Here is a 26,926-nt window from a genome sequence, read left to right as displayed (position 1 = left end):
TGAAAATCATATTTAATACCAATCCCTCAGCCATAAATCATACGGATATAGAGAAAAAAAAACATCTAAACCTCCAGAAAGCATAAAAAAAAACTTCTAAACGCACATCCCTACACTGCACTCTTGCCATACAATGTATATGTGCGCCTAAAAGTATGCTTCAAGAATTGTTGTAACAATCCAAGATAACAACACAAAGCCGTTAGGCAAGCTCACTGCCCCCCATGTTATATTGGTGAGAGTGTTAAGTGGAAGAGAGCGAATGCCCTTAAAAATGCTGTATTTACTTACTAGAAAGTACTTTTGTTTTACTATTTTTTTATTATTTTATTTTTTTTTTTTTTGTTCATTGTTATTATGATTGTATAGTCTTTATGAAAGAACCAACAAATTATTACAAATAATAATAATTATATTTTACTATTTTATGGTCTATTTCTTTAAACAAACAAAAAAAACACCAGATAAACTTAGTGTTAGCATTTTTGTTGTCTTTTCAAGCGGCTAAAGGTTTCTTTTAAAGTTGAAAACGAAATAGATGTGCTGTAAAATAATAAAGAATTCAATTCTCTATAGTTTTATTAAAGCTATAGCCTAAATTATCAAATTTTTCAGCTCTTTCACAATTTGTTTAAGTTTAATTTTTATTTCAGTATTGTTCTTCTTTTTAATCATAACAAATAGAAAAATTGCAAACATTACAAATCAGCAGATTGATAATAATTTATACATATAAACTCTTCATAAATTTTAATAATTTTAGTCCTTCACTTACTCTTGTACCCTATTTTCCTCCATCTTCACTTACTTCTTCGTTTTGTTTTTCCCCAGCCAATATTTTATTGTTAAATTAGTTGTGTTCATCGTTTCTCCTTCCTAAGTTTTATTTTGGAAAAATTATGGCAATATATGTTACCAAAATAATGTTTCAAAAACTTGTACACCTAATATGCATAAACAAATTTAATTTATCTTTTAATTAATAATTAAAATAAAGTAAAACAAAATAAATTTGAATAAAAAAAACGTAACGGAAACCCCTATTTATTCAATAAATCAAGTCAATAACAATCAGCTAGCCATCTAGCTGACTAAGAGAAAGGGTATTTGTTTTATTTTCATCTTTATTTGGTATTTATTCTTTTATAGTTTTTTTTTTCTTTATTTCTTTGGTAAATTACATGTTTCTTTGAATTTTTATTTTTCATAGGTAAATAGTTGGTGACTTGTAAGATGATATTTTTTTTATATTTTCTTAGAAAAAGGACAAAACAAACAGTGCACAACTTTAGTTAGTTCTTTTAGGGTTTATAGTTAATTTGTTTTCTTAATTTTTTTATGGATTATCATTAAGAAATTGTTTTAATACTTTTTGTTTGCAAAAGAAACCTTAGGTTTTTTTAAATTTTTTTATATATTAGTTGAAAAATTGGGTAAAAATAAAAAATATATTCTAGTTTTGTAGTATGAAGATATTAGTAATGTAAATTTGAATATTCTGTGGTGAGAAACACTTAAAAGATCTATCTACTAGACTTTTTAGATGACATATACATAAACTGAAAATTTTATAAGAAAAAAAAAACAAAATCAATATAATAATCCAGCGAATATATCTGAATGAAACTTTTTAGAGGGTGACTACAATCATTGAAGTTTATATATGAACCTCTTGTTGCCCCGGAAATGGATACTATGGGGAATAAAGCTACAGAAATCTACGATTCATATTGCCAGACAGTCGATTGAATTTTCCTCTGAAAAGAAAACTCTTTTCTCAGTGTAGTATTACAGATGACAAGGTTTCTTATTACAGATAACAAGGTATCTTCTTAAGATGACTTTCTAAATTTAAAAATAGTTCATTTGGAGCCTATTGTAGACATAAAAATCGAATTTTGTAATAGATCAGTTTATAAGGGGGGGGGGCATATATAATTATGGACCGATAGGTTAGGTTAGGTATAGTGGCAGCCCTTTATTTCAGGCTCACTTAGACTATTCATGCCATTGTGATCAATGGTTTTTAGTGCTTAGAGTACCGATGTTAGTAACATCATACACAGAACAAGTATATACGGCCGTAAGTTCGGCCAGGCCGAATCTTATAAACCCTCCACCATGGATTGCGTAGAAACTTCTACGAAAGAATGTCATCCACTATCGAATTACTTGGGTTGTGGTATCTTAAAACTTCTTAACACCGTTTTCTAAATTGTGAGTTAGTCCATATGATTATGGACTGATATGGACCACTTTTGGCACGGTTCTTAATTATCATATACTACCACCACGTACAAAATTTTAACCAGATCGGATGAATTTTGCTTCTCCAAAAGGCACCGGAGGTCAAATCTGGGGATCGGTTTATATGGGGGCTATACATAATGATATGAACCAATTCCTGCATGGTTGTTGGATACCATATACTAACATCACGTACCAAATTTCAACCGAATCGGATTAAGTTTGCTCTTCCAAGGTTCATATAGGGGTTATATATAATTATGGGATTTCGACCAATTTTTGCATGGGTGTTTGAGGCCATATATTAACACCATGTACCAAATTTCAACCGAATCGGATTAAGTTTGCTCTTCCAAGGGGCTTCGGAGGTCAACTCTGGGGATCGGTTTATATGGGGGCTATATGTAATTATGGGCCGATTTCGACCAATTTTTGCATGGGTGTTTGAGGCCATATATTAACACCATGTACTAAATTTCAACTGAATCAGATGAATTTTGGTCTTCCAAAAGGCTTCGGAGGTCAAATCAGGTGATCAGTTTATATGGGTGCTATATATAATTATGGAATGATGTGGACCAATTTTTGCATTGTCATTAGAGACCATATACTAACACCATGTACCATATTTCAATTGGATCGGATGAAATTTGTTTCTCTTAGAGGCTCCGCAAGCCAAATCAGGGGATCGATTTATATGGGGGCTATATATAATTATGGACCAATTTTTTCATTGTTGTTAGAGATCATATGTTGACACCATGTACCAAATTTCAGCCGGATCGGATGAAATTTGCTTCTCTTAGAGGCTCCGCAAGCCAAATCAGGGGATCGATTTATATGGGGGCTATATATAATTATGGAATGATGTGGACCAATTTTTGCATTGTCATTAGAGACCATATACTAACACCATGTACCAGATTTCAACCGGATCGGATGAAATTTGTTTCTCGTAGAGGCTCCGCAAGCCAAATCGAGGGATCGGTTTATATGGGGGCTATATATAATTATGGACCGATGTGTACCAATTTTTGCGTGGTTGTTAGAGACCATATACTAACACCATGTACCAAATTTCAGCTGGATCGGATGAAATTTGCTTCTCGTAGAGGAATCGCAAGCAAAATTTGGGGGTCCGTAAAAGTGGACCGATATGGCCCATTTGCAATACCATCCGACCTACATCAATAACAAGTACTTGTGCCAAGTTTCAAGTCGATAGTTTGTTTCGTTCGAAAGTTAGCGTGATTTCAACAGACGGACGGACGGACGGACATGCTCAGATCGACTCAGAATTTCACCACGACCCAGAATATATATATACTTTATGGGGTCTTAGAGCAATATTTCGATGTATTACAAACGGAATGACAAAGTTAATATACCCCCATCCTATGGTGGAGGGTATAAAAAGAATTCACGAAAATGTTTCCAATTAAAGTCTTAAAATCTAAAAAAAATATTCAATTAAAAATTTAATTGATTAAAAAAAATTTAATTGAGACAAAACTAGTTTCAATTAATTTTTTAATTGGATCAATTAATTTTATAATTGACTTCCAATTAGTTTTTTAATTGATACTATTATTTCTATGATTGAAGACATTTCAATTAAAAAATTAATTGGATCAATTAATTTCGTGATTGAATCAGAAACAAATTTTGTGTTTATGCATCAACCAGGTCGATATCCATTTACGAGATCGCCTTATAATGTTAATTTTATTATGGACTGTCTTCAACCATTTGGAATATCATCCGATATACAATTACAGTTTCAAGGCGATATCTTATTTTATTCGGAAATTAAAATACAGTAGGTAACGGATATAAGCACATCTCAAATAAGAATATTATGCATATAAGAGAGTCATTAAAAACACCATGTCCTCTTTTTATTTTGATAAATAATTGCCTATAAGAAAAAAACGCATATAAGAAACCAAAATTGTGTATTTGTCTGAATTTCTTATATCCGTTATCCACTGTAACAGACTAACGAACGTTGCTCAGAAGTTCACCACGACCAATAATCCTGACAGCATTTCACACTTCGATTTTCGATTCTCCATCGCTACAATAGACTCTTATGAGACACTATAACAAGGGCCAATTATTGAAATAATTTTACCATCACTATTGTAGGTTAGGTTAGGTTAAAGTGGCAGCCCGATTAAGATTCAGGCTTACTTAGACTATTCACTATTGTAAGAAGAGCCATTTTGATATTTTGTGAAATGCCAAGAGTGATTTGCCTCCTAAAAATTATTTGAAGTAAACCAAAAAATTTAGCTCTAAAAATTTTGTCATTAAGTTTAAAATTTAAAGACGTGTATTAGAACAATTTTCCAAATTCAAAACAAACAAAAAATCGAAATTCAAACAAACTACCTCGTTCAAAGATAAACACACTGGCTTTATATCGTTTCTTCGTTTCATATAGTGCCTTTAAGGAAAGTCTCTCATTCGGCTATTTACTCTCTTTCACAACCTGACAACTCTGATTGATAAGCAAGTAATGGGAGAGAAGAAGAAGAACGTTTGCATGCATTTGGATGAAGAAATTTAAAAGTATAGATAAATATTTCATATTCGATGTATTATTTTAAACCGAATTAATTCATTTTTGTTTTAATTTGCAGCTTAAATTGTCCATCTCATTAGCATCTATGAGATTTTCATATTGTTTTCTCTAACCTTCTCTCAGAGGGCGACATAACATAAAAAATAGGAAAATGATCTTTAGAACTATAGGAGAGAAAGTGACAAAAGTAGTTCTTCCCGGAATGACGGCAAACTATTTGTAGTACTTGCTTTAGATGAAGAAAAGCGTTTTTCATTTTCTGGAGTCCCATTGCCGTCTGTGGCCAAAATAGGTTATTGCATTTATTTGTCTTTGGGCATATTTTTAATGTCAAGATGTATATATGTTTCTATCTCTCTCTCTCTCTCTCTTACAGCCTCTAGTATAGCCGAACACGTTTATAAAGTATTCCCATTATTACCTCATGTTTACAAAGAACAACAAATAAACGCAGATCACCCTAAACATATTTTACAGGCATCATGTTATTTTTCACGAGAAACATGCAACATGTGTGTGGCAACCATAATATTTTTGTGACCCAAATATTCCATGTCCGCTGCGAAAAATGTTCTTCAAACATGGTCATATTCCTTCTCTGGCTATACCGTTTTAGGAAAAATCGACAGAAAACTAAAAAAAGGTTTCATTGAAAGCAAAATTCAAATTTGTAAACATTTTAATACAACCAAATTCAATTAAAATCCAACTACGATTATATCCAGATTCGTTATAACCGTGTTCGACTGCTTAAACAAAGTTAAATGGTTAAAAATAATGCAAAATCTACAAAGAAATTATTATATATGTAGTTATGTATGTGAATGAGACAAAGTTGTTGGTTTGTTAACTTTTGTTGAATGTTGTTTTTTGTTTTAAGTTAAAATTGTCATTTATAAAATAATGATATTTCTCTGTTTATATTTTTTTTTTTGTCTTATTTTTTTACACTTGACGGATTGTTAATGAGGCAATTTTTTGAGTTAGATAAAAAGACGTTACAAATGTCAATTCATATTCAAATGCTAATACATTTAAAGTTGATATTTATGTTAAATTGTTGTAGGTAATATTAGATAATATATTGTTGGTTTTTTATGCTTTAGTTTTCTTGTTGTAGTTATTAGTTAAATACAATGAGTGGTTTTTGCTTGATAAACATACAGATGTATTTAATAGTTTTAGAGATTTCATTACTAAGTTTTATAGAATTTTTCAATCCATTCATTCCATTGGTTTCAATATATATGTTTTTTTTTCAATTTCTATTATTCTCTTATTATATAAAATTAGCTAAATGTTGTTTTTTTTTTTCTTTCTTCAAATATTTTCCATTTGTGTTGGGTTTTATTTTTTTCTGGTTTTTTTTAATATTTTTGGTTTTAGTTTCAATTTGAAATCACAAAGTAATTTATCACAATTTAAAAAACATACAATTAAATTTTATACATTAGTTATGAATTATACTATGGTGTTGTTGGTTACTTCAATATATTGTATTTTTTATGTTTATTGAAAAAATCTTTTATTCCTTTAATGCTTGCTTTTTCAATATTTGCTTTTGAATTCCTTTTCCCTTCATTCATATTTATTCTATTTTTTTTAATATTTTTAACAATACAATTTCTCGCAACTATAAATTTGATTTTAAATTTTGATTTTCTTATGAGCATATTGCTGTTGTTATATTATTAATAATATTTCATTTAACTACGTTAAAAAAACTAGGGATTTTATTTTGTATTTGCAATTAAAGTAGATGTCTTCTCTGAAGTTTTCCGGGAAAACTTCACTAGAGTATTTGTCGTATGTTTCATGGAATTTCTCAAGATTGTTTAGAACCCCATATTTCCGTTTCATAGTAGATACGATGTACATTATCTCGTATAAGTTTGGATTTTTCTTTATTAAGACCCACAGAGCTTTGATGCTTTTTAAAGAATTCCATGCAAAGATCCTGGGGAGCACCCAAAGCGTGTATATTGCTAGTAAAAGTTCTAGAAAGAGAATAGGCTCATTAATACCGACATATCATAGCACATGCAGTTTTATTAAAAGTTCTTACGCCAATAGCCTAAATGCTATATTCTCCATTTCTTTATCGAAATCAAGGGCTGCCTCATTATCTGTTTTGGGGGGCTTTTCTTTTTTGGTCCTATTGCCTTGGGTAGGATGTGATGAACTTGAATCGGATACTTCAGGTTTCGTCAAGGCCTTCTCTTCATTATCACCCACCTCAGTTGGCTTCAGTTTATTTGTCTCTTCTTTTGCTTTCTCTTTAGCTTTGCGTCTTTCCAGCTTTTTCTGTTTAGACTGCAGACGATTGGTTCTCTCCGATTCCATACATTCCAAAAACGCAGCATTCCAGAATCTCAGAGATAACCAAATGGGTTGTTCTCGTAGAAATGTACACAAATACTCACGATATGGGTCACAACCTGGAACTTCAACTGAGAAAAATCAGAGATAGATATATATAGAGAGAGAGAAAGAGGGAAATGTTACTGTCATTTGCCTTTCCACACGATTAATAACAACTTTCATCTCTTAACTGAACAATATTTAAATTTCACATTGTTCTCTTCCCATACTTACTCTCACGATAAAAGAGAAAACTCAAATTCATTATTATCATAGCTGGAGCAAAATCCGAACATTCTCCACACTCAAACAATATTATCGCACAATGTTGTATCAGCGAATGAAAGGTGGCCTCTTCGACACGTTTCGATTTATTCCTCTGTATCAGTAAGAAACGAACAAACCATTGCCTGCCAATCTCCATGCGGGCCATGGCACCAAACTCTGACTTCAATTCCAGATCGATGGTATTGGCATTTGTGAAGACAGTTTCCACGAAACATTTCATAAATTCTTTTATGGGCTCTTCACCGGTACGGCAGTCCAAACTTATGGAAGAGGCCCATGAAGGCACCGAATTTTGAGATTCCGACCGTATGAAATTGCGCCAGTCCGTTGAATCGCCACTTGGACTAACCTGATAGTCCAAATCATCACGTAGACTGGTTAGAGTGCTGCTATTGGAATTTTTACGCCTAACCGGAGGCACGCGTATGGAATGATTCGAAGCTGTTCCTGGCATATTGGCCATAGACGATTTACTAGGATCACGATCATGTGGAGGTTGTACCTCAATATGAGGTGCAGTAGGCTGATGGTGTAAAATATCACCTCCGGGTGCTCCAGCGGCTGATACAGCAGCTACATTGGCCGATTTTGCCATGTCATTAAGTCTCATAAGATCTCTTTGAACATCCAACTCACTCCGTCGAGCTCCGGCTATAGCTCGTTTTCTCTCATAGCCTCCCGAATGTCTGGACTCTATGGAATCTGATCTTGTGGTACTACTGACATGTGATCTGTCTTGAGCATGGGCATTAAATGAACGTGACGAAGTCGATGTTGAGGATGACGAAGACGAAGAGGATGATGCTGATCGGGATTTATCTTGTTTGCGATTGCGTAAGGCATCTAAGCGAGGTCCTGAAAGCACAATTGAAAGGATACGAATAAGAAATTATTCAAATTTATTTCCAAATGGCAATGTCATACTTGGTGCTAAATTTGGTTGTCTATAACGCCCTGATATGATTTCTTCATGCGCCCTTCTGGCCTTGACTCGACGAGATTCGTAATCGATTTTAGTATAATCAATGGACTCATCATCTGAAATCAAAAAAAATAAAAATAGGTGTATGTCATTAGTCCCTTGAAATTTCAAAAATACTAAATTACTTACATTTGGGTACCTCCTCCTCATCATCATCACAATAGTCCGAGTCACTGGAACTTATATTCAAAGTAAGCTGAAATGATAATTAATACGAAACATGTCTTCATTATATTTTGGGTTATTTTCAAGAGTGTTTAATAATTGATTCTATAACATCAACAAAAAGATTCCCAATTCCACATTCCCAATGCTCAATATTATTAGAACTGAGAAATTAAATGAGAATTGACTTTGTCACTATGTCTAATAATTCGAATCAGTAGTTTGACAACTAATGAGGATATGAAAATCCGCAGCTGCTGTATTGTTCAAAGTAATCGATGCGAAATTTAAGCAATACTTAGAAATATTCATTTTCTAACGAAAATTTTTAAAAATCAAAAATTTCCCAATTTATGTTTTTTGTTTGTTTTTTATTCTTAGAAATAATGTTCTTGCCAGGTGGTCTTTTCCATATACCTTAAGTTAGGTTAGCTATTTTTTATACTCAGTGGTGAACTTCTTTCTTATCACTGAGCGCTGCCCGATTCCATGTTTAGATCAATGGCAAGGGATCTCCGTTTTATTGGTACGGTTTCACATTATACGGAAACCTCTTAGAGAAGCATTAAAACTCTTAGAAATGTCACCAGCAGTACTGAGAGAAAATAAACCACCACTGAAAAATTTGTATGGTGTTCGGTCGAAAATGGGATTTATCCCAGGACCCTTTATATGCACAGCAGGCATACTAACCATTGCACTATGGTGGCTCCCTTCATATATCTTAATTTACATATAGACCACATATGAATGTAGAAGGCTACATATGATTCGGTTTGGCCGATATGAATATCGCTCTAATAAAACAAGCCCACTTGCAAAAAACATACTCATTAACTTTCACACGCCAACCGACACCGATCAAAGCACAAGATAACAGAAATTAAACTATTAAAGACTTTCCGGCACACACACACACCCAAACACATCCTTGAAATGGTACCACTAACATACATGTGTTGTCTGTTTTCAAAATTTCTTCAGACTTTCGAAACAAAAATGCATTTTCAAGGCTAACTACTGACACATTACCCCATTATTCGCCACTTATATTTTCATGTCCACAGCCCCTCTTCTTACATTTGTGATTTCAATTAATTACTGGCTCACATATCCTTGCTATTCGTCCCAAAAACACATTGCTTAGCGTTTGTCTTAGTTTCAATGTACTGAGCCGTTAAGCAGAATTGCACAAAACCTTGGAACATATGCTGTCACGCTTGCTGATGTTATAGCCCTCGGCCATATGGAACAAAAGACGACGAAGAAAAAATAACGCAAACCCAACTCTTCAACTTTTTTACTCGTACAGCGTTTTTTGTGTTTGTTTTGTGTCTTCCCAACAAAAATTTCAAGGTTAACAGCAGTGCTGCCGCTAGTGAAAAATTGAGTGAAGTAGATTTTGGAAAAAAGTGGAGTAGATTGAATAAAATTGAAGTAGCATACATTTTTGAAAACAAAACAATAGATTTCTTTTTATTATACCCTCCACCATAGGATGGACGTATATTAACTTTGTCATTCTGTTTGTAACACATTGAAATATTGCTCTAAGACCCCATAAAGTATATATATTCTGGGTCGTGGTGAAATTCTGAGTCGATCTGAGCATGTCCGTCCGTCCGTCCGTGCGTCTGTTGAAATCACACTAACTTCCGAAAGAAAGAAGCTATCGACTTGAAACTTGGCACAAGTAGTTGTTATTGATGTAGGTCGGATGGTATTGCAAATGGGCCATATCGGTCCAATTTAACGTATAGCCCCCATATAAACAGACCCCTAAATTAGGCTTGCGGGGACTCTAAGAGAAGCAAATTTCATCCGATCCAGCTGAAGTTTGGTACATGGTTTCAGCATATGATCTCTAACTAAAATACCTCTAAAATAAAGGGTTGCCATTCCAGCGATGAAAAATAGGGTTTGCATATGCTCAATGATTAAAACCGCTATGTTCATCGTAATTAAAGGAATAGGAAAAACAATTAGGTAATATGGGGAAAAATTTAAAAATTTTAAGCAGAACAAAAAGTGAAGCAGATTTTTGGAAGAAGGAGTGACGAAGTAAATTTTGTGAAAATGAAGCAAAATACTTCGATTGAAGTAGTAGCGGCAGCACTGGTTAACAGAGGCAGCAGTAATACAAGCAGAGTCCTCGGCCTTCCCCACCCTTCAATAGCGCTTTGTTTTTGCAATAAACAACAAATGTCTCCTACCAAGTGGAAACGGAAATGAGTAATGGGATATGGGCAATAGGAAACTCATTAATGTGTGTGCTTGAGTGTGTGTGTGCAGGCCGGAAGACCCAGGACTATGTATATCTATGCGTGTGCCAGTGTATGGCTTTTGTTTGTTCACTAGAGGTCATAACTCACCTTTGATGAAATGCCATTTAATAATTCATTACTATTTCCCAGCACTGTAAGGAATTTCGATTTTAATATGCCAATGGCCGGAGTACGGCCCATAAAGCTTTTAATGCGTGATGTCTCTCCGTTGGCTGGTGCCGGTGGTGGCGAGGAAGAGAACATTTTGTCGTTTGTTGTTTATCGTTGCTGTTGTTATGGTAGTTAGCTATTGCTATTTTCCTTCTCGTTGGTTGGTTGTAAGGCAGCAAGGGGAAATTCCCTCAACACAAACCTAACGGTATTCTCTAAGAGAGACAAAATGCCTACACAAGGGCAAATAGCCCAAAGTCAGCTGTGAATGCGTGATAGACTCGCATACAATTTTTACCAGTAGTTTACATTTTGATAGACTCTCCTCACCCTCCTCTTCCTCTCTTGCTTCCCTCTCTTTGACTCGTTTGCACAGATCTTTTCTAGCACAGGGGAAAGACACCGAGCAATAAGTTCAACGTAACTATTGAACTTGTGGTCAATTAGTGCACTTGCCTCATGCTAAGGGCAAGGGCCACAGACGCAGTACCACCGGTCTTTGTACATGTGTCATAATGGTACTTGACTGGTCACATAACAACTAAATGCAGCACAGTAGCGTAAATGGCGAAAGCTTAAATCTGCGTGACGGATGTCTGTAGTTAACTGAGCTGCCTAAAGCACAGCAGCATCGGTAACTGCTCTGCCACTGTCCAGAAACCCGCAATTTAACCGATTATAGTATATTACACTTTGTTGTTTATTATTGTTGTTTTGTTGTTGCAATTGCTATTGTTGGTGTTGTTATTGTGGTTTCCTCTTCTGGTGGTTGTCTCGGTTTTGTTTTGTTCATTTGTACACATCCCCTTGCATACACATGTGCGGAAGACCGACCGACCGACTAACTGACTTACGACCCCTTGTACAATCGTTGTCGGTTTTCCTATTTGACGAGCAAACGAATAAACCACCAATATGGGGCGGGGTGGGGGTTGCTGTGAAGGCAGGTGCCTCCTGGATTATTGATTTTTACACACTGTAGTCGTTCGCCGCACTCTTGTGCAGTTTGATTTTGTAAAAGAATTCCTTGAACTTCACACTGCCATCAAGGGCCCAACTTGCATAGGCAGCCACTGCGCCGTCAATATTCGATAATCTTTGCATTTAATATGGGTCTGAATGTGTCAGTATTTCATACTGTCAATTCGTTTTTACAGTTGTTATGTTAACATATTTTTCATGGTTTTCATCATCACTTCACTTTCACTAAGCATATGGAACAGGGCTAACTAAACAAATATACGCCCAAGAAAAAAAATAAAAACTCTCTCTTTCTCTTCACAAAAAGGCACTTTTTATTAAGAAGCTGACACTTGACACTTTTTTTTTTTTTTTGTTTGGACTTGGTCAACAAAAACGACTTGTACAAATTCTATTAACAACTCTTTCTTTTAATTATTTTCTTTTTTTCTTTTGTAGAAGTCATCTACTTCGTTTTCGGTGGCTGTTACAATTCACTCCTGTTTCTCCGTGTTATAGCTAACTACTAAAGCCTATTCATTTGCCAGCAAAGGAAAGAAACCACTCATACGCTACATAGGAAGAGACCGAAGAGAGCTTTTATAATTGCTGTTTTGGTTTTAGCAGAAGAGAACACATGTTTCACGCATTCTCATGAGAAGAGGTGGTGAAACGAAAACACTTGTTAAGCTTGTCTATGTAAACTTTATGTTACATTAACATTATGTAGTGTTTTTTTGCAGCTAAACAAAATCCGTTATGTTCGAGGATGTTTTGAACTAAAATCAAGGAATATTGCTTCAAAAATGAATAAATTCAATGATGAAATAAAACTTAATTAAATATTAAATTTGAAATTAGAAAATATCAAAAGTAATACCTCCTTATTAGAGAAAGAGGGTTAAACACCTGGAAAATTATCGCTATAAATAGTAGGGGGATCAGAAATGGGAACCAACATTTAACTGATTTTATTTATTTTTAATTAATATTAAGCAAAAAACACAGTGTGGCTAGTATATAATGCAACCAATTTCTTGCTATTATTTCTAAACCGCTCGTCTGACAGCTGATAGATATATTCCAACGACTGTTAATTTAAATTTTTACAAGCTTACAAATATATTTTGATCGATTGTATCCAGAAATAAAGACTTTCGTTATGGCATTCAAGCGTGGCTACCATTAGATCCCTCTAGCACTTGAATATGTATAAAACCTTTTTTCTCGTACCATTGCTCGTTACTAATATGATACTGGCAATCGAATCCAAAAATACGAAAACTACGGTTATAACTATAAAGAAATTATCCGAAAAGTGAAGGCCAGGTTTAATCGAAATATCACTCAGCACGCGTCAAGCAATGGCTTAAAGTGAAGGTCCAAGGCCACCAAAATATCGGGATCTCAATCCCTTGGACTTTTGCGACTGGGACATTTTGGAGAGTAAGGTTGGCACTAAATTAAAATATTATTATATAAGTGACGATCTTGTTTGGAGGCCATAGTTCCTATCAATGGTAGCCAATTCGAACAAATCTTAAGTGATTCTAAAATTTTATATTATTACCGACATTTTTTGCTATAAAATGAAGCAAAAACTACAAAACTAGCATAACCAAGAGAGGAAAAGTGTGTTTGTCAATTTTTTTTGGACAAAGTCCTTTTAGGCTGCAAGATGGAATTACCACAGTCCTCATCAGCATTCTCTACTTGCAGCGAAACTAGACGGATGTTGCAGCTGGAACCCACATATGTTGATCAATTGCCTACAATAAGCTATAACATCTGTTCATGGATTCAAATTAGTCCCAGATACTAAATTTTACGCAAATTATGTAGAGTTACGCAAGAAATAAAATAGAGCTTAAAAGTGGCGTGGTTGGCCAGTGTGGGAGATACTGGCACACTCCCTACCCACAAACACTGATTTTTGCTTCACCAATTGCCGTATCAGTTAACTTAGATATAGCAGGACAATAATTTCTTTACCCATTATACTTTTTAAATTTCAAATATTTTATAACGTTTCTATAGTGTACCAGCACACTATCAATTCAATAAGAGGTAGACGTGAGATTATCGGCTCCGTGGTTTCTCTAAAGTTTTCTTTTTTTATTTTTCAACGAATCCACTTCATCAAATAAAATTTGCAAATAGTATCTCAAAGCTTTTGTCAGACCCTTAAATGAATGACTGAACAACTGTGCAGTTGAAAGACTATTTTTAATTTTTCTTAAAAATAGACACACATTGATCGAATAATAAAGTGGAGAAGAACCAGCATTCCAGTGTTGATATGTCCAAGCAAAAATTTATTCGTATGAAAAATCCCATTTATCCAATAAAGATTATAAAGAAAAACATATTTTTATTTTACACAAAACAAAACAAATACGATTTGTTATTTGTTTCTAAAATATTTCCCTTGTTTTTCGGCACTAACAAAATAAAGTGAAATGATGATTTATTGCCCCCACCAATAATATGCTCTTACAACTACACACAGATTATCTGAGAATTCTCTCAGTTTACATGATGAGTTGAAGTGGTGGAGAGAAAATTCATTGATAATATTTGGCCCTAAGACTCTTTGTCTTCGCATTTCCCTAAGAGTGAAGAGTCTAATGCAAAATCACCAAAATGTCAACCACTAAAGACCACCACCATTCGAGCACTATGAAGAGTCATAAGACCCATTTGCCTATGAGATATGGCTGAGAACTTTACGCTTGTGGGCATTTTGCGTTTGACAAAAATGAGCCAACAATCGAAGGCCCCCAATAGAAAGACCATGATGAGAATGATGATGGCTTCCTTCTGTTGGTTGTGATGAGAAGAAATCTTCAACACTTGTTTATACGTGGCGACAAATGATTTTGAATTTTAGTTTGTGAGCAGCAGTTAAACGATATAGACGAACATAGACCGATCGTGCGAATATAAGAAGAAACAAAAAAAAGAAGAGACACATGAGAAACGTCTCAGACAACGACATAGCATATACTTATATATGTGAACGGCGGCACGCGAGTTATGTAAGAAATACTACAATTTAGGCCGAAACATTAAAAATAAAACATACACAAATTTTTTTTACACAATTTGTTTTAAAAATTTTGCATTACAGCAAAAAACTCTAAAGATACCTACCAAAATTATAAGCAATCAAAAGAAATTTTCAAAACGATAACGATAACAACGAAAATAACGATAAATGTATTTGAAAGAAATCGGTTAGAAAACAAAAAAACACGGTTGAAAATTTAAAATATTTGGTGAAAATCAGACCTACAAAATACCAACAATAGGTCAGCAAAACGGAAACAGGAAGTGTAAGCCATTTTTTTCTTCGTACAATCCACCACCCACCAAAAAAAACATAGACCAAACCAAATGTGCCAAACCATTAGCAAATGTTGTGCAGTAAAATACATTTCACATATAAAAATTTTGTCATTTTGAATTTGCTCTAAAAATAAGTTTGCCTTTAAAAGCATTAAATTAAGCAAAAAAAAAGAAAAATATAACCGAATCCAACCAAAGTGTTTTGCTTTGCGGCATTTAAAAATAGTTGCCGATCTTTCAAAAATAACACAACAACGTCTCCCTGGGCTTACTTACACAGCAGCCCCAACCAATGGCATCAGCATCACCAAAGCAACAACAGCAGCCACAAGCACCTTCAGTACTACAAGCACTAGACCTAATATCTCTCTCACATAGCAATCGTTGCACAGTGGTATTAAATTGATTTTTATGGAACAAAGTTCAATACCGATTAAATTCGCAATGTATATTGTAATTAAATGAAATTGACTCAAAATATATTGAGTTTAGAAGAATTTTATATATACTTAGAACCTTAGACTGTTTAAAATAAAAACAGAAAAACTTTAAGGCTGAAATATTACATATCGCCAGAAATTGTTTCTTATAAAAACATCAAAACTTATTGTTTTGCAAAATTTTACCAAGTAAAGTGCGTTAACACAAACGTAGCTACTGACGTTTGGCGGACATTTCAATATATATTTCTTGTAGGAAGTCAAAAATCCGCGACCTACCCCAATTCGGTTGTGTTCAATAACATATTACACTCAAAAAACCTTCCACGGCACTAGTGCTAATTTAACACCAAATTTAGTTCAATCAGCAACACCAATTAAAAAAATAATTTAATATTTTTTAATTAAATTGTTAATGGCAAAAATGTTCGTGATATTATTTTCCTGTAGATATTCAACTTATCCTACATAATTTGTGATCTACACTAAAAAACAGTGAACCCAACAGGATAGAATTTTAGATATAATTTTAGAATAAATTGATTAATTTCATACAAAGTTTAGTTAAACTGTATTGGAAACGCAGATATCACGCAGATTTCACAAAAATAATTAAATAATTTTCAACAAATTCAGGAAAATGTATTAAATAAAATTATTATTTTCACTTATTAAAGAAAATGTCGTAGTTTGAAGGAAAAAATTCGAGTTCAAAATGGCAAAAATGTCTTTAGTGCCATACGAAGTTCAAGATGGGCGCATTATTGGAAAAATTTTTAAATTTTAAGAAATTCTGAACTATTTTGTGGGATACACCAAGTGTAACAACTTTCACCTGCGTGAATTGTGTCTACTAGAAGTAGTGATGCTAGACCTCAAAATAACCGTGAGTGGCCTGGTAAAAAAAAAACATTGGGAGTGCAAATTATAAAATGTGTACACCCAGAAAAAAGTGACCCCTTCTTAAAGTTAAAATGAACTCATTGTGAAGAAAGTTGAACTTCGTATAGCGCCAAAGACATTTTTATTTGTTTGAACGATGTGATTTTCGTAGAAATTTGGTAGAAAGCATTCCATATATTAGTTAACATTTTCCTATATTTATGTACCTCTATACCAAAGAATGAAAAAAGTTAACTGAATTGAATTCATATATGGAATGATTTTATTGAACTTTTTTCATTCATTGGGACAAATCTTACATATTTGTGTTAAACTTTTTACTTCAAAATTAGAACTTCATACCTTCGTTTTTAAATACAGTTTTATTTATTTATATAGGCAGTTTTTTCCTTAAATAAAAGACATGCTCTATTAATATATTAAATATATTTATTTAGAATCAACAGCATCGACTGGCCTTGAAATATAAAAACACATTTTTTTCTTCTTCTAGTACCTTTTACTTTGAATAAGTTGCTGCCTAGCAATTTTGTCCACCTTTTACAATTTCAATACCTACAAATATAAACAAAAAAATCCTAAACCAAATTTTTCACAAAAGGTTAGCGTCACTGAATATTACCTCATAATTGAAGGTTCCAAAATGAAGTCGAATGAAGGGGTTGTTATACTGCTGGTGTTTTCTTTTTTTATAAACCAATTTCCAAAAAACCAACATTTTTCTCACTAATTTAAAATAACAAATATTTTATATTTTTTATTTGTTTTTTATTATATTATTTTACAATATTATTTTTTAATAATCTCTCCGTATACCATAACAACGCGATTCCAACTAAAAAAACAACCCACGCGCAAACACATCGATTACATCGATGACAGGTATTGATTACAGGTAGATAAAAGAAATGTAGGAAATTTTCCTATATTCTAACAAGTGTGTTTCCTTAAGTTTTGAAAGGATTGAATACTTCTTAGTACGAATGAACTAAAATATTTTTCTATGCCAAGTGTTATTCGTATGTATGATAAGCTTTCTATAATAAAGGAAGTCAGAATATCATTTTATAAGAAATCTTACTAAATTTGAGGAAACTTGGTTTTAGTTCGCTTTTTGTTTATTTTTACGAATGCTTTGCTATCAGTGAATAAAATTTTCTTTTTCAGTAGTAAATTCTTATACCCAGCGAAAAAAACAGTATTAGTAAAATGCCATGCCTTATTCTAGTTAATGAACTATTCCTAACTGCTTTCAGTTTAGGATTTTTTTACTGAAACAAGTAAATTTTATTATTTCACACAAAAATTTAACTGAATGGAAATAAAATAGCTAAACTAAATTGATGAACATTTTTTCCTTTATTTTCGAAGACACTTTTTTCTGGGTGTAGTTTTTCAAACGTTTGGATTGGATTAATTTCGAAAAAAATTGACTGACCAAGTGAAGTTTATCCGAACACGCTCAAAAAAATATCTTCTGTAACATATACCCCAAACATATTTTGCTTCAAGCATATATATTTTCGGGATTGGTTCAAACAAAATATTGTACATATTGGTAGTAAAAAATTTTAATGAAATTTTCTTTGTGTGTATACATTTTTAAGGCGCCAATTGGTTACATGCATTATTTTACGTGCAGCATACTCTCTAGGTCTCTTTTTCTAAACAAATACTCGTATATGTTTATACCGTTTTTCTAAATTGGTATAGTTTGCATCCAAGCATATTATATTTACAAACATTTATGTTCCGAAAATAATATGGTCTAACATATTAACATATGTATATCTCCCAAACATGTTATGCTAGTTTATGAACATTATATGCTTGCACTTAAAAATATTGTGTTAAAAAATTTGAGTTCCAAACATATGAAAGACAGTCTTTTTCGTCCGTGTACTTTTACCCATGTTGATGGGAACATACGGATACCGCGACGAAAACACGACTCGTCTTTTGATTCAATCCACGAATCGACCTAACTTTTGGCTTTCTCATAAGAACTAAAATGCTGATAGCCCCTTTGGAACAGAAGGAGCAATGTCTTGGGTAGAACTTTCCATTAGAATGCTTCCAAATAAGCTTTTACGGGGTTTGCAACATTTGACAGAGGGTTATCGCACTGCAATATCACCTTGCCAAGCCATAATAAATAATGTGGTCATTTCACTCGGTTGAATCAGCTCATAGTAGCTCTGTTCGAGAACCCGATAATGTTTGATAGTTATCACAAATTTTTACTGGAAGTTGTTTGTTTACACCAAAAAACCAGCAAAAGAGAGCCGAAGAAAGACTACATTTGACAGTTTTGAGGTAGAGTTTTTGCTAGAGGCATTTTTCCAGCTGGTAATTTATAACATACAAAGAACCAGTACAATGTACATGATCGGCAACTACGATTGGAAGTTAAATAAACATGATTCGTTTTTTTTGGTTCTTAATGTTTTAGCAGCTGAAATTTTGAATGTGCAAATAGTTACTGGATAACGTTCGTGTACTTTTCAGCAATTTTAAGCAAAGAGAGTAAAATACACTCTTACTCTCTTGCTAGTTTTTACTGAATATTTTTTGATGGAAAAGTACACGAACAGACCTAGTATAACCCACCCAGTTGATCCCACTTATTACCATAGACCAAGAAAGATATAGACGTCCCAAGACCATTCGCAGCACTGTAGTTTTTTTTTAACTCCGTAAATGACACTTTTTCGTCTGCCAAAGAATGCTTTTAATTTGCATTTGATAAAACACCAAAATTTGTAAGAGAATATTAAATGCTGTACATCTACACTTCTTTTTTAATGCAATTTGACTGACTAGTATGGTAATTCTCGTTATCCAAAAAGAAAATAAGTTACTTGACTGTGCACGGAAAATAAAGAAAGTAATTGTGAATGGACATAAGACGTCTACATCTTCCTTGGCCAATGATAATCTTCTTTCATGGAAATTCAGAATGTTCAAGGTAACCATATGATTTTTTTCGCTTGAGATTGTTGTGGTGTAACCACTTTTCATCTCCAGTAATGACACAAAGAAAGAATCCCTCTTTTATTGCCTTTAGAACAGCTGTTTGAAGGATTCCCGCAAATGTAGTATTTTGGTCAAGGAACTTGACATAATCTAAACCAATAAAACTAGGTTGTTTACTCTCACTCTGGGCAAATATCATATACTGCAAATCAAAGATATGGCATGAGGTTCTGACATGAATATAGTTTCAGTATTGTCTCATGAGTATATACCGAACTAAGCCATTTGTTGTCAATCCCACATTACTAATTTGGGCGCCCAACATGAAATTTCGTAGTAATCCTCTGCGAAAATGTACTACACGATGTAGAAGAAATACCCTGTTATCAATGAATACTCTGAAGAAATACTCTGTTATCAAAAATTCTTATTAGAGGTAATGAAGCACCACTGCTCTCGTCTGCTTTGTCTATTGCACTGAAACTTATGTTTGTCACATTGTTTAGAGCAAACCCCTTCAAAAGATCATACAGTTACATTTTTGTTTATATAACGCATGTACAAAATTAGTTCACAATGTTCCAAATTATTATGAAGATGCACAACAATAGGATATGATGACAAGATCCATTATTTTCTTCTCCATTCATCGTTTCCGAACCACTGTCAGCCGCAGCCACCTCAATCAAACATACGATGAAATGACGAAGAGAATCGCATTGCCATTTGTTTTTGTTTTTCTTATTTCACTTTTATTAGTTTGTCATGTTGTCTAAACTAAATACTGCCGGACAGCATTTATTTTTGGATAATTTAAATAGAACATTTTTTGCAATATGGGACTTTTCTGCTTATTTTGGGCTAACTCGAAACAGATTCTCTGTGAGAATACGAACAAGACAACATGAATCAAAGAGATATGAGATTCCTTTTATTTTATTTTTTTTTTTTTGACACTAAATGCATTTGAGGCAGTACGGAAGTTTATGGGGAATATAATAGATCATATATAAAAGAGCAGAAGTTGCATTTAGATCTCTTTCTCTCTAGTTTCCCATATATAAATGAGAAAATGTTTGCAAAGAAAACATAAATACCTACACACACACACAATCACTCGCAGATTTCATCACAGATTCCGGCAATGGGAAATCAAAACAAAACAATGAATGAAATGATCTCTTGCTCTTTCTCTCAAAATTTATTTACACTCAGCTATCAACATGTGGCCGAGAGAATAAATAAAGAGAAAAACCTATCGATCCATCTTTTATAGATGTAAACATAGATATTGAATATTACTCATTAGCCATATGGCCAATATTTATAAACCAAAAAAAAAGAAAATGGGACGTTAACAAGACCCATAAAATTATGGAAAAATTTTAAATATCATAAAATATGTGCATTGCATTTAAAAAATAAAAATACTTTGCAAATACCAATGAAGATTCTGGAATATTTTCCTTCATGTTCAAGCAAAAAATTTTATATTCTCATAAACTTTTGTTTTTGTTTTTCTTACTCCTTTGGTCAGCCAGTTGTCATCGCCTTTAATGAGTTTTTCTTAGATAGAAAGAGTGTTTGTGTGTGTGTGTGTGTATTTGTGTGTGCATTTACTCATAGCAAATTCAAAATTTGTTTTCTCCCCAAATGTTTGCACCCAGTAAAAATTGTGTCGAATTTTATATCTCATCGAGCGTAGATATAATGCCCGTTTGCTTTTGAAATATTTTTATTTATATTTTTATAACTTTTTGGCTCATACAGCTTCCACAAGTCTCAACGACTTGGTGCCATTTTTCACTGTCTGCCTGCTGTCGTTGTATTTTGGTTTGGCCAAAAGTGAGATAATATGAAAATTATTGTGTAAAATTTCCTTTATTTTAGATCGGAAATGGCCTTACAATCAAACAATAGAAATATGTTAATGCGCAATGAACGCACTATGCCTGCCTGGGTGGTAAGTAATGAAAGTTAACCACAAAATATCCTCACAATTTCCCTTGTAATATAAATTCACTTACAGACAGAGCAAAGTGGTCGTATTGGGCCAAAACCTCCACCACCACCACCAACCCAGAATGGTCACTCAACACCGCCTCAAAAGCAGCCAACATTGCCTCCCAAAACTACATCAGCACCAGAACCTGACTATGAAGTCATTGAGTTCTCCAATCAGCAATACTCCAACACTCCTCTAAGGCCTTCTTCGGCTAACTCGGGATCAAAAACCCCTGGTTAGTATATAAGTAGCAATACAATAAGAATGCAAAGTTCAAACAAATCCAAATTTTTAGATTCTAAACTCAAATGTACACTCTGCGGTTCTGGCAATCCCTGGGTTATGTGTGAGGAATGCTCCCAGCAAATATTTTGTGCCTCTTGCGATGATATGTTTCACAAACATCCAAAACGTAAAACCCATCAGCGTAAGGTAAGTGAATGTATCCACACTACCACCATAAACTAATTTTTGGATTATTTTCTTTTCAGACTTTGGAACAAAGTAATCCTCCTTTGCCACCCAAGCTTTTGCCCGGTCAACCTGGCCCCACTCCACCGGTGGCCCCACCAAGGCGCAGCAAACGTGGTCTCATGACCCCCCTAATGCAGCGCAAGGATCAGGTACGCTTCTGCACGATTTTCTAAATCATAAACCAATGAGACCAAGAAAAGGAAACATATAATTCACCTGAACTGTGACTTAAAATGCGCTTTAGTTTCAATTATCCATCCTGCCCTGGCTAATGTCTGTACGAGCTTTATTCTTGTTTTTTCTCTTGATTATTTTGAAATAAACTTTTCCATAAACAAAAACCATTAAACGACTTGGCTCTTATAAATTTGTCTCTAACCCAAAACTTAGGTTAATACGTCGTCAACAGCTTCGTCAGGGGGTACATTTAGGGCGGTGCCATCTTCGCCCACGCCCTCCATGAAAAATGCCTTTTGGCAAGATCGTGTGGGGTCTTTGAAAAGAGGTTTGAGCATGAGCATTCTAAATCGTCCTCTACCGGAAACGCCGAAAACACCCACAACACCCAGTGAGTCGTCACGCTGCACAACGCCCAAATCTGCATTTGATAACATACAAAGGCCGCCCTCTGTGGTCTTGGAGAAGATTAAGAGTAAAGCAAATGCTACGCTTGATCGCATGCAATTGCTTCAACAGCGCTATCGACAACAGAAAGAGCAAATGGAGAGAGATCGCAGTGGGTCCATCAATGATCAGGTAAACTCTCGTCGTCCAATTGAATAGAATATAAATCGTTATCTCTCGCACACTCTCTCTCCAACAAAATCTTCTCTCATATGGTGGAGAAAGAGAGCGTATTGTATACATTTTTGTCATTTCCTCCTCTCATTCTATTTTCATGTCAATTGTTTGAACGTTTCCCGCCATCTCCTTGTGTTTTTACGCCCGCTCTCCTTTTTACATGTTTGTACAATTGTCATTTGTTCGTGACGTCATACTCCCCCGTGCATTTGTTGTGGACCGGATGGTGTTTGTGCTATTGGATCGTTCCAATCATAGAATTTCACCGCATTTGATCAATGGTCAAACATTTCACCATCGCCATCACATTTTCGTTCTGGCAGCATGTCATCTGGTATCAACTCATCTCATCTTGATCTAACGGACGATTCAAGTTTCAATTTGTTCAATCAGCGTCAAATGGCTATGCAGCATCATAAAGCAGCCGTAGAAAGAGCCAATCAATTGGGTCAACGTGGTATGTCCTCTTCAGTCTTTAACTTAAACCAACCTAGCCGGAAAGCTCCTGCGATGAATAATGGTTGGATGTCAAATCCTATGCATCAGGTAAATTTCAATCTCCAGTTTTCACCCGGAAACGTCAAACTAAATCTTACTCTTTCTCTTCCTTAAGGCCCAATCCATGGCTCAATTAAATTGCTCGAATTGTAATCAAAATCCCCAAGGACCTTGGGGAACCCCACAACATATGCATATGGCTCACGATCCCTGGAGTAATCAGCTGAACTCCCAGCAACATTTGAATCGCTCAAATCTATCATTGAATGTGGGAGCAGGTTATATGATGCCACAACAACACCACAATGGCATGTATCCTCCACCAGTGTTTATGAACCAACGTGGTATGATGGGTCAAATGTATCCCCAAGGCTATATGGGAGGAATGCCTGTTATGAATCCAGGTGAGTATATATTTCCGAAATTGCAAGGGAGAATAACAAATTCGCTTTTTCCCCTTTCGATTTAGGTTTGGTTGGAATGCCACCTTCAGTTTCTCGAGCTGCATCTCGTGCGGGATCACGTATGGGTTCACCTGCTCTGAGTCGCAAATCTGTAACACTACGAAGAAAACAACGACCGAATTATCGGGACGATGAGGGTACAGATGACGAAGATTCCGATGAAGATGATCGTCGTTCTTTGGTATCTAATCGCTCGGCTTTATCAAGGACTCGCCAAAGACGTATGTCCAGTGCTTCCCAATTTCAAGTGGAGGAGGATCTAGATGAATCGTCAGCTCATCAGAGGTCGCGAGTGCGCAGTCAACGTCGGGATTCCATAGCTAAGTCGGTCCATAATGATTGGGCCCCTGGTCGAAAAGCTTCAGTCAATAATCGCTCTGGAGATTCAGGTTTCAACAGTCCCATGAAGCCAACACGTATTTATTCTGACTTAGATTCCGAAGGCTCGGGAACCAGAGCTTTGGTCCAGGCTAAAATCCAGCAAAAATTGAAGGAAGAATCTCTGAAGCAACAAAAACAAAGTAAAGATAAACGCAGCAGTGTATCGCCTGTAAAACACAAACAGTCAGCAGCAGTACAAACCACAGTAGCTTCCTCCAAAGCAAAAGAGGAGAAGAGGGTAGAGAAGGTAGAGCAAAAACCTGCAACGGAAAGCGAGTCAGAACAAGAGGAAGAAGAACATGAGGAAGCTGAAGACAAGCAGGAAGAAGTTAGCGATGAAGCAAGTGCCACAGAAGAGTCTAAAGAACCACAAAGTGAACCCCAACAAAATGGCCATGCTACTCCCGAACCAGAAGCTGGAGCCACTGAAGATGAGGATGCGGTTTCTTTGGGACCACCTCCTTCCACACCTGACCAGGAATGGGAATGTGAATTCTGTACCTTTGTCAATGAGCCAAATACCAAAATTTGCATCATTTGCTGTAAGACTCCTTGTAAACCTCCTAAACTAGTGGGCAAAGCCGTATCTCCTCCCAAGCAAGTGAAAACTCCCACCAAAGAATGGAAAAGTGGTACGACCAATAATAAAGAACAACCATCAAATGTTAAGGGGAAATCGAAAACCACAACCAAGACACCAACACCATCATCCACATCGAACTCAGTTAATGTCTCATCATCCTCATCGTCCAAAGTTGTCGATTCATCTGAAACCTCAGAAACACCCAGTACCACCACAAAAACACTCAAAAAGAAAGGTAGGCCCCGGAGAATCTCATTTTTGGAGGGAACCAAACTTTTCTAATTCCGCCTATCCGACTGATCCAAAAAAACTACCATCAACCCAATCTCGCTATATCTCTTTCTTTTATGATCTTCATTAGCATTTAGACACAACAAAAACAATCACATATTGTAATGCAAAAAAAGAACACCATTAACAACTACAAATACACCCCCTTTACCCCAAAATCAAGTTGTTTCACTCATCAGTATGTCAATTCGTTTTTATAGAATCCTTGGAGGATATATGGGCAACGTTGGATGAGGATATTCAGGCTACCGCTAGTGAAGTAACACGCAAAGCTGAGTCTTCATCGCAAAAACAGACCTCCACCAAAGTGTCCACCGGTTGTGGTACCTCATCGAAGTCAGCTAGCGTAGAACGTCAAATAGAAGTGGAGGTAGAATCTCGTAAATCGCAGGCCCGAGAAGTTGGCACCTCGCCACCACCTCAAACTATTTCCACACAAGTAGGTCTTTGTCCTTTTCGGCGAAATTGTAAATCTTCATGAACCTCTCTCTATCTCTCTCTGCTTTATCCCACTCTATTTAGACCTATGAGGCATTACCCTTGAGAAAATCTGAAACGAAGGAAGAATCTCCTCAAACGAATACAAAGAAACCTTTGCAAACACTTGCCCATGACTCAGCTATGCAGGTGAGCGGACATGGTTTTAAAGATAATGGTCATTCATGCAATGTGTATCATGGTTCATATTCTGTTCTTCAGCCTCAAAATAAAATCCACGATTTGAAATCATTCGAATCGGAAGTTTTACAGAACATACACAATATCTCCCACATCCCCTCCCCGTATCAGTATCACCAACAGCAACTCAACCACCATCACCAACAGCAATCCTTCTATGCTCCACATGATCGCCATCAACGCTATCGCAGTAACAACGATTTACGCATGGATGATGCCATGTCCCTAGATTTTGATTCGTACAATGGAATGGGTAGAAGGCAGCCATCCATAAGTGAACTTTTGCTGCTGCAAAGAGTAAATATCCTTGTTGATCTTCCTCTCCCTTGCCCATAAGAACTCGTAATTTTCTGTTTCTCATTTCATTTTCAAGACTTCATCTCAAATGCATTCCCCTCTTACTGGAAGTAGTTATGATCTTTCATATCGCCACAATGGCATGGATAATCACAAAGTATGCAAGATAATTGTTCCCTTGGAATCGTTTAGTGCTTAATTTTAATCTCATTCGTTATAGGAATCCGATCTATACAAATACACAACTGAGGAGTTGAATGCCGCCTTGAAGTATTGTGGACCCGATATGCATCCTCTGGTCTGGTTGCGGGACAATTGGCCCAAACTAATACAAACTGTCCAAAGTTTAGCCACCAAATATGGCCAAGAGAGGGCGGAGAATATCATTGGGACAATATCCCAAATGGAGGCTCGAGAAGCTTTACGTATGCATACTGGCAACATATGGCAAGCCGTGTCAGAGTGTATTGAACAGCGTCAACGCAAATATCGAGAAATTTCCAATAGAGGCAATTTTTCTCGTGAAGATGTGGTCACAGCTTTGACTGCGCACCAGGGTAATATGGACCAGGCTTTGCTTGATTTGAGTCGCAACCAGCTAAAGCCATTTCTCATGCGTATTTGGGGGTCTCCAGGAGGAGTTGAAAACGAAAGTGGGGCCATGATACTGCCATCCCCATCCACCAATGCACCCTACGCCATGGACAAAGGTTAGCCAGACCTCTCAAGCTTTCGACAGCAAAGAAACACTAGTTCTTCTTC

At 35.3% G+C, this 26,926-nt stretch overlaps 2 protein-coding genes across 3 annotated transcripts; one reads left to right on the top strand and one right to left on the bottom strand.

Moving 5' to 3' along the window:
- Positions 1-808: 808 nt before the first annotated feature.
- LOC142223272 (uncharacterized protein KIAA0513) lies at positions 809-12,551 on the bottom strand. The gene is made up of 6 exons (XM_075293142.1): positions 11,003-12,551; positions 8,595-8,661; positions 8,408-8,521; positions 7,430-8,338; positions 6,900-7,284; positions 809-6,831 (listed from the first exon to the last, which is right to left on the bottom strand). The coding sequence occupies exons 1-6, from the start codon at positions 11,156-11,158 to the stop codon at positions 6,660-6,662; spliced, it is 1,803 nt and encodes a 600-aa protein (XP_075149257.1). The 5' UTR covers positions 11,159-12,551; the 3' UTR covers positions 809-6,659.
- A 2,354-nt stretch (positions 12,552-14,905) lies between these two features.
- Positions 14,906-26,881, top strand: LOC142223267 (E3 ubiquitin-protein ligase lubel-like). 2 transcript variants are annotated; one of them, XM_075293140.1, is made up of 14 exons: positions 14,906-15,360; positions 21,583-21,655; positions 21,722-21,932; positions 21,993-22,129; positions 22,189-22,320; positions 22,562-22,927; positions 23,231-23,518; positions 23,586-23,874; positions 23,940-25,133; positions 25,390-25,628; positions 25,712-25,816; positions 25,889-26,164; positions 26,241-26,321; positions 26,385-26,881. In XM_075293140.1, exons 2-14 carry the CDS (start codon positions 21,590-21,592, stop codon positions 26,877-26,879), a joined length of 3,879 nt encoding a protein of 1,292 aa, XP_075149255.1. In that variant the 5' UTR covers positions 14,906-15,360; positions 21,583-21,589; the 3' UTR covers positions 26,880-26,881. The 2 variants fall into 2 exon arrangements, with proteins under 2 accessions (XP_075149255.1, XP_075149256.1); XM_075293141.1 differs by lacking the exons at positions 22,562-22,927; positions 23,231-23,518; positions 23,586-23,874; ... (4 more) ...; positions 26,241-26,321; positions 26,385-26,881 and having other exon boundaries at positions 14,910-15,360; positions 22,189-22,520.
- The last annotated feature ends 45 nt before the right edge of the window (positions 26,882-26,926 follow it).

Source organism: Haematobia irritans, chromosome 2 (genome assembly GCF_050003625.1).
Source record: "Haematobia irritans isolate KBUSLIRL chromosome 2, ASM5000362v1, whole genome shotgun sequence".
Lineage (NCBI taxonomy): Eukaryota > Metazoa > Arthropoda > Insecta > Diptera > Muscidae > Haematobia > Haematobia irritans.
The sequence above is the reverse complement of the archived record's forward strand: the minus strand, read 5'-3'. Positions and strand labels throughout refer to the sequence as shown.